The following is a 9,056-nucleotide window of genomic DNA, read 5'->3' as shown; positions in this document are numbered from 1 at the left end:
GGTTTGAGAAAATAAGTGGGCAATATAAGGTGGTATATATCAGTCGGTCCGATCGGTCCAACTCTTGTTTTCATGTATACACTCTCGGAACAGGAATATGGAGGTGCCTTCAAGTCAGCGCTGCTTCTGGTTGCAGATTATGTTTAGGTGGACAAATTGTATGTAATGGCAACCTCCATTGTATGATAGTATATGGTTCGACTCGAATATGTGGTTTTGATCTTGAAACGGAATGTTTTAGCATCTTTTCTGCTCCTCTTCCCGTGGGAATTTGAGTGGAGGAGTTGAAAGTTTTGAGGGGCTATTTGTGATGCGGCGATGAAATTTTCGTGTGACTGATGAAAGAATACAAAGTCTAGGAATCTTGGGCCATAGTGTACACGTTGAGTATTCTTAATTTTGTTTGGGATGTATTGATAGGGATATGTCTCTTTAATGTTTTCTCATCATGTTTATGCAACGACGGACCCAGGTGGGGTCGGCCGACCCCACTGTTGGTCCGTGAGTACTGCTTGGGAAACTCTATAATCCGCCCTCCAACCCACGGCAACTCCGCCTCCCGACCCCACGTACGACAACTCCTTCTTTTCGGAAAACTAGAGAATAAATGAGAAGAGAGAAGAGAAACGTAAAGAAACCTTGTGGATTATAATAGGAAGGAAATTTAGAGAAGAATAATGAATTTAAAAATACTACAAAAATTTAGTGAAGAGGAAGCTCCATTGATGAATTTTGAATTTGAAGAAGAAAACTGTAAACTAGTTGCTTGGAAGAAGAGAGGAGGCGGCGATTTAGTAAATCTAGGAATATTTTTTTATTTATGATTTTTATTGTAATTAATATATTTAATACTATGTGCTTGTTTATTTTGTGTAACTAATTTAGCTTTAGTAGATCCTATAAATATGTTAAATATAAAAAAAAATTAACTAGTTAATTGATTTAATTCAAGTTTTATAAATTTTGTATTCAATTGTAACAAAAATATAATAAGGACAACAAAGATGATAAAAATAATTATTTAATATATATTATATAATTATTATTTAAATATTATATATTAGTATTAAATTTTTGGGCCAACCCCACGAGCTATATTTTCTGGGTATGTCATTATGTTTATGTTCGAGTTTGACATTATCGTATTTTATTATTATTATGTTGGCTCCCTCCGTATTAAAAAAATAGTAACATTTGAAACGGTACGAGTTTTAATGCACAATTGATAAAGTAAGTGAGAAGAATTGGTAAAGTAAGAGAGGAAAAGAAAAATCAGTAAAGTAAGAGAGAAGAAGAGAAAAAGTAGTGAAAGTAAAGTTAGTGGATTGTGGGATCCATATCCTAAAATAGAAATATTCTAAAGTTTCAATTTTTAAGGAACAACCCAAAATGGAAATAGTTACTATTTTAAAAAAATGGAGGGAGTATATTGTGGGATCCTATCTATAAATGAAAATAAACTCATTTGTATACATAACAAAAATAACTATCCAGTGGCATGAGACTCTTTCATTTTTAACCAAATGTTGGAGCAATTTTAAATCTTTGCGTGAGTTGTTTCATCCATTAAAATGCCAATAAATCAGTGCGGAAAATAGCCACAAGTTGCCAGTGGATAACCTTTGTAATTACCAAAACCAAAAAAATAATTGAATTATTTGTGGCTGTTTCCTCTAATCTCCTTCCTAGGTGGTCTTTGTAATTACCAAAACCAAAAAAATAATTAAATTATCTGTTTCTTCTAATCTCCTTCCTAGTTTATAATATTAATCTACATAATATTTGTGTTAGAAAGTTTTTTTTATTGTTGTGTTGTCACCATATTTATACGATATTCTTTTTAAGTTAATTGATTTCTACTTTCTCCGCCTACCATTTTGAATACTTTTTCTGCACTGATTTTATTAAAATGATAGTAATAAATAGCTAAATTGATAAATGATAAAGTAGGAGGAAGAATAATGTACAGAAGGATTATTTTATTTTATGCGTACAGATTTCTTTAACTCTAGTAAAAATATTCTTGATTTAAGAAACTTGTTTTCTTATATTTTGAACATGATTTAGTACCGTATATAATAATGATGCACATAACTGCTTTTTTTATGGTTTTTTTCAAATGCTATATTTATATATTTGTACTATATGGGAGAGTGGGGCTATTGTATGGACGTGGTAGTGTTGATTTCACGTTGTGGTGAATTAAATTAATATAGCTTCAAGTAATTAAAGGGGGAAAAAAGGAACAAAACTAAAATCTGTGTGTTTTATTCATAATTAAAGAGGATCAATGACGAAGCTTTTTTTTTGTTTGGGGGGGTCCAAATACTTTTATTGACAACTAAATACAGAAATAAATTTTTTCATTTATTTAATAATGAAATTTTATGATATTTACTTGATAATTTTCTATGAATCTTTAATAAGAGAACTTTGATTAGTTTTCTATCTTTATTAAGAACTCTTTGAGATGAAATTCAATGATGAATATAAAGAAATGAATACAGATTATAGTATATTTTTAGACTAACGAGTAGATTTTAAAATTTAAAATTAATTAATATTATATATAAAAATATTTACATATTTAAGGAGTATAATTGAAGTCTAAAAGTATATATGTTATCAACTATGCAAATATTCACTGTTTAAAATAATCAAATGTTGTAAAGTGAACTGACACAAATAATAAGCATTGAAATTAAAATTAATTAAAGGATATGGAAGTGTAAAATGAAGAATTTTGTGATGATAAAAAATTGTACAGTAATTAAAAAGGTTTATAAAAAAAAGAGGTGAAGAAACGAGAAATTGTGGTTCACGAGATTTAAACTCAATTCCTCACAGATGAAAGAGGACTTCAACTACCAACTCTGCGGGCAGTGATTTAGTGCTTTATTAAAGCATAACTATATAATAGTCACTGAAGAGGATCCAAACCCCATAAAATCTCAACAATTAATGCTGATAAATTTTTGGAAGATTGAATCAATTAAAATCCCGGTGAATACATCCGAAAATTACGCCACATAATATAATTAACAGCTTAATTAACATGTTTTCCTTGAATATTGTGTTTACATATTTACAAATTAAGAGAATCACTCATTTTTATATTCACAGAATACACTCTGCCTCTTCTAAACATGGATGGCCGTCGCCGTGATTTCTTTAAAATTCTACCATCGGAAATCACCAGACTCATCCTCTCCCGCCTCCCCGATCTCCGCAGCGTCTCAATCAGCAAATGCGTTTGCAAACCATGGCGCAATTTCCTCGAATCCGACGATTTCGTCAAATCCAAAATCAAATTCCCGCCCGCCCTAGCCCGATTGACCTCAACGAAAGGGAAAAACTCAACTCGGTGCTCGATTTTTGAAATTGAAGAAGGAGACGCAGCCGATTTGGATAAGATCCACGATCTTCACTACCATCCGCTCACTAATTTGGAGATTCCTCACGGAAATCAACAACGGATGGAAGGTATTTCCGCTAATGGATTGCTTCTTCTCCACTCAAAAGATGGCGATCCCGAAAAACCTTTTTACGTAGTCAATCCGATGACTCGTGAATATATCGAGCTCTCCCGCCCTAACAAATACACCTCGGTTAATTATTTTATGACTTACGGATTCGGTGTGAGCGAAATAAGTGGGCAATATAAGTCGTCTGTGTTAGCCGCGGCAGTGGAATCAATTGTTTCCACGTGTACACCCTCGGGACGCGGAAATGGAGGCTCGTGAAAGGCGGGGCCGATTCTCATCTCGGATTCTATTCGTACGGCCACACTGTATGCAATGGCAAACTCCATTGGACGGTGTCTAATTTGTGTCAGCATTTACAGATTTTTGGATTTGATGTTGAGACAGAACATTTAAGCATATTCTACGCACCTCCCGTGGGGGAGTGTTTTGGCTTCTTCTCTACTCCTCCTATGGGGATGCCCTTTAGGAAGTTGTCCGTTTTGAAGGAGAAATTGTGTTTTTGTTACTCGCGGGGCTTTGAGTTTGTCATCTGGGTGATGAAGGAATATGGAGATGCTGACTCGTGGACGATGGAGTGCACGATGGGCACTTATACCTTTGATTTTGATGACCATTTTTGTATGGATTGGACGAAAATGAAGTGTGTTTTTCCGATCGAAATCTTCAAAGATGGCGATGTTTTGATGTTGATGGAGATGATGCGGCTCATCTACTACAGCAAGAAGACGAGGAAGACTCAACAAGGCGGTATATTTAAGGATGCAGTTGCTAAGGAGGATTACTTTACCTTTGCCATGATTTTCACTCCTAGCCTTTTCTCACTCAAGAGTTTTGGAGTTGAGAATGTTGTCACGCTCTAGTTCGTGTCTAAGGTTTCTTTGTTAAGGTTTTGGGGTTATCTTGTCAACTCGAAACACACTACCTCATTTTAGTTCATATTGTTAGTCTAATTTGTGTCCTATCGCTATCCGGTTTGTTTCTGTTGAAGATTTCTTTGTCTTGTGGTTTTCAGGTTTGGCCTTGTCGTGTCGACCCGGCATTGATTTGTCATGCCTAGTGCTGTTTGGGTTATTAATGTAAATCTACAATTTGTCGTTATTGAGTCATGGCAACAAGAATCCAATCACATTCTTATGGTGTTGGTGTTAAAGGTTTTCATATCATGTCTGGGTTTGACTTTATCATGTTGTGTTGTTATTGTGTCGGGATATATATAGTGATAGTGGGGGTACGGTCAATAAATGGATATAGACTAATTTTTATGAATGTACTAAAATTTTAAAAATGAACTATTGGTTTTTATGGACAAAGTACTACTCCCTCCGTACCATAGTAGCAAAGCCATTTTTCTATTTCGAGATTTCCTTATTTAGCAAAAAGTAACACTTTTTCTCACTTATTTTTCCTCTATCTTACTTTATTTTGTCTATTCTATTACTATGGAACGGAGGGAGTATATGGTAAGAACACTTCTTTTATGAACAATGTATCAAAAAACTGTCTCATTAATCTATTCGATTTGGAGGTATAAATCAACTAATAATGAGCCATCTTGAATCTCTAAGAGCATCCGCAATAGTCGGCTAGCGACCGGTTAGCCGATTCGTCGCGCTGGTCGATCGGCTAGCCGAACTATTGCAGTCGGCGAGAGCGAAATCGGCGAGCGCTTCGGCATGGGCTGGCCGATCGCTCGGCGCTGGCCGATCGGCTAGCCGCCATTGTGACGGCCCGATCGGTCAGCGCCGATTTTTGTTTTTTTTTTAAAAAACCTATATAAACGCGATTTTCGTTTCATTTTCATTTGCACCACTTGTTTTAACGAGTTTTCTCTCTCTCTAACTTTCTGTACAAGAGCATCATCGAGCGATGGATCACAACAACGAGTCCAGTCCAGCGACGAGTGGATCTCAGACTCCCACGGTACCTGTGGGATCTGGATGGGGGCAGATGGGCCCGGGATTTAACATCCCTTGGAATCAGATGATGGGGATGATGGCCGGTGCGCCGGGGGGGGGGGGGCGCAGGGGGGTATGCCCCACATGCCGGGCGGCGGGCAGTCAGCGCCCGGGTGGGGGGGTATGCCCCAGATGCAGCAGCAGATGATGGGGATGATGTGGCAGGGCGGGATGCAGGGGGGATGCAGCACGGTATGCGTCCCGGGATGCAGGGGTCACCGGGAGGGGACACGGTATATCGGCCCTCGCTTGATTTTTTGACGGCTTCGTCTCACACGTCGACCCCAGTGGAGACGCAGTTCAATGGCGATGACCTTCTGTCATTGCATGATATGGGAATCGATCTCGGGGAAGATGATACCCCCGTTCCAGCGAGGCGGCCGCGCCGAAGAAGAAGACGAGGGGGAAGGGGAAGGCCAAGGCGGTCGGCGAGTCATCGCAGCCCGCTGTTGACGACACCCCTGGCGGAGGAAGTGGACGGAGGATGAGTACGCCGGGGTGGTTGGAGGTGTGCGACGATCCGCTGGTTGCGAACAACCAGCGGATCACCAACATGTGGGCGAAGATCAGAGCTGCCTATAGGAGGCACTGCCCGCACGGGAAGGACTTCAGCCCGGAGGAGGTCCGGAAGGGGTGGGAGCGCACCAGGGCCGCGGTGGGCCATTTTTCGAATTTGTACGCCAACGCCCTCCGTCAGCTCAAGAGTGGGCAGAATGAGGACGACGCCCGGAGGATTGCCGCGAGTCAGTTCTCCTTGCAGGGGAAGTATAAGGAGTTCACCTTCTGGGAGTGCTTCTTGTTGCTGAAGGACTCCGAGAAGTTCCGGGCGGGGTGCGACGCTGGGTGGCCGAAGAAACAGCGACTGAACTATAGCGGCGACTGCAGCGGCAGCAACGACGGATCCCACGACCTCCCCCCGGATGCTGAGGAGGATTAATTTTCCCATATATGTGTCGTAAATTTAATTCCGTAAATGTAGTATATTTTGAATTATTTTTATTGCGGCTGGCCTATGGCTGGCCTAAATCTGATGTGGCAAGTGGATTTTTTAGTGTTGCTGACGTGGCAGAGGAGAGAATGGCTGGCCTATTGCTGGCCTAAGCACCATTGCGGATGCTCTAAAATAGGCATATCATGGTTGAGAATGTTGTTCTTTCCTTTGATTGGGAAAAACAGAGTGCAAATTTGTATCTTGCCTTTTCTTCTAATGTGATTTGTGATTATTTCTTGATTTTATTCTGTGATTGTATTGGAATAGGGCTGGAAAAAGGAAATTTGGAGAAAAAAAAAGAGGGATTGTCGTACAATGTTATACAGCAATATATGGGTAGTTCATTTAATATATTTTTGCGGTATATGCTTATCTTATTATTGTACGGGGGAGTGATCAATTGCTTAATAAATAAAATTGGAGGGTATTAATGTCAATTCCCTTTCATTAAAATCATCTTTAAACTTTAAATTTACCTAACTCTCTCGATTTAAATTATTTTTTCGCAAAAATATATCAAATTAAAGATAATTTTATAAGGATTCCAACGAGATCTCAATTGCATATGTTCCGACGACATTCGGATGATGAAATTTGACATTTCTTATTTTAGTTTTCGTAAATGTTGATAACCAGATTTTTATCAACAAATATATCAAAAAATCTCAATAAAACCATGTAAAAATCTCAATAAATATGTGTTGATATTTTCTTGTACTGGTGTTGATACTCTTATGTCATATTGTTGATATTTGTAATACACTATGTTGATATAAAAAAACATTCACGAATATTATCATATGATATCATAATGACGATATTACCCTTTTGTTGATATTTTGTCTACTATTTATTGAGATTCGTAAGATTTAATCTCATCCACTTATTTTAAAATCTAAGGGTGGAGATTTGGTCTTAATTTTGAATTAGAGTGCTGCTATAAGCATTAAAATATGACCCTTGTTGAACATAAGCTATTTTTATTTTGAGACGGACAAAGGAAGGGAATTTTGCTTACTTGTGAAAGCAAGTTAATTCAAGAAAACAAATAACACCAAAAAAAACCTTTAACATGAACACGACTCATATAAACCAAAACACATAAATGTAGACAAATATTGTAAACTAGAAAGAGATAACATTCTCAATTTCGAAACTCTTGAATGAGAAAAGGCTAGGAGTGAAAATCATAGCATAGGAAAATTTTTCCTCTATAGCTGCATCCTTAAACATACCGACTTGTTTAGTAGTTCTTGTCTTGTTAGAATAGTAGATGAGCCTACTCTTGTTCAGCGACATCAATATGTCACCATCTTTGAAAGCTTTGGTAGGATGAACTACTCAGAGGAATATCGCTGGTACTCAACATGTATTCTATGGTTCAAGATTCTTCGACTTGGTATTTCTTCATCGACCAAAGGACAGTTTTATTGGGATATGTGTAACAAATACAGAGGCAGTCCCTCAAAACAGACAACATCCCAACACACAAGTTCTCATGTTCAACTATCATAGGAGCAGTGACGATACTAAAACATTTAGTTTCAATATCAAAACCACAAATTCGTATGGGATGAATCGAATTATTTACAATCCAATGGAGATTTCCATTACATATAATGCATGCACCGTGACATAATTTGAAACCAGAAGCAGCACCAGTTACAACGCGCCTCCATGTTCTTGTTCCGAGGGTATATACATAAGCATAATGAGGGTCGGATCCAGCGTCCCCATTGAGGCAGACCACCTTATATTGCCAACTTAATTTGGTCACACCAAATCCAAAACACGACTTAAAATCTTCTGAGATGCATTCCTCAAGGCAGAAGAACGGGATATATTGACGAGTGATTGGATTGCATATAACAAGAGGAATTTGAGCACGCCCTAACTCTAAGTATAAAAGAAGCAATCCATTTGCGGCCATACCTGCCTTGTATGCTGAGTATTTGTTAGGGATGTCAAAATCTGTGAGGGGCATGACATAAGATCGTTGCTTTCCGTATTAGCTTCGTCTACGTCTTCAATTTCGAAAATTGTGTAGCGAGTTGAGTTCAACTGCGTTGATTTCAACTACGACGCGTGGGGTTTTACTTATGGAAAGATGGGATTTGACGAAATCATCTGACTCAAATAGATCGCACCATGCTTTGCAAACAAAGTTGCTTATTGCAAGGCTTGGGACTGAGAGGCGTGAGAGGATGTTGGTGGTGAGTTCTGCTGGTAGATTCGTGAAGAAATCTTTCTTCATTGTTCAAAAAGGCTAATGATGATTAATAACAAGAATTAGGGATTAGGGTTTCTCGTCTTGTTATTAAGGCAAAAGTAGTAATTTTTTACAAAATGAGTTATTATCATTAGATATATTAATGCTTTGGTGAATATATCTCCCCTACTTTCAAAGGCAGGGATAACAAGATACGATCACCAGGCTTAGGAAATTTAGGCTTCTTGATGTTGAAGGTATGTCCATCTTGGCTCTTGGACTCTTCCACAACAGCAACTCCCGAGACTTCAACCAAAACATCCAAAGCTATCTCCCAAGTTCCATTTGTTATCCGACTCATTTCTTCCCATTCCACTATCTACCTCTTTCACAACAAGCTCCTTAGATGCCACCAC

General features: G+C 38.2%; 1 protein-coding gene across 1 annotated transcript; it reads left to right on the top strand.

The window, feature by feature from the left end:
• The first annotated feature begins 3,146 nt into the window (after positions 1-3,146).
• On the top strand, positions 3,147-4,345 carry LOC148923539 (uncharacterized). The gene is made up of 2 exons (XM_089061528.1): positions 3,147-3,483; positions 3,666-4,345. The coding sequence occupies exons 1-2, from the start codon at positions 3,147-3,149 to the stop codon at positions 4,343-4,345; spliced, it is 1,017 nt and encodes a 338-aa protein (XP_088917654.1).
• Positions 4,346-9,056: the final 4,711 nt, after the last annotated feature.

This window comes from Salvia hispanica, chromosome 6 (genome assembly GCF_029641045.1).
Source record: "Salvia hispanica isolate PSC_SH4W2 chromosome 6, Shi_PSC_v1, whole genome shotgun sequence".
NCBI classification, from domain to species: Eukaryota; Viridiplantae; Streptophyta; class Magnoliopsida; order Lamiales; family Lamiaceae; genus Salvia; species Salvia hispanica.
Note: the sequence above shows the minus strand (reverse complement) of the source record. Positions and strands in the feature narration are given on the sequence as shown.

What these genes read in the sequence shown, in the direction of transcription:
- LOC148923539 (XM_089061528.1), top strand. Translation starts at nt 3,147, where the DNA reads ATGGATGGCCGTCGCCGTGATTTCTTTAAAATTCTACCATCGGAAATC. An exon ending in AAATCAACAACGGATGGAAG is followed by an intron (nt 3,484 to 3,665) that starts GTATTTCCGCTA and finishes GGGCAATATAAG; the next exon opens with TCGTCTGTGTTAGCCGCGGC.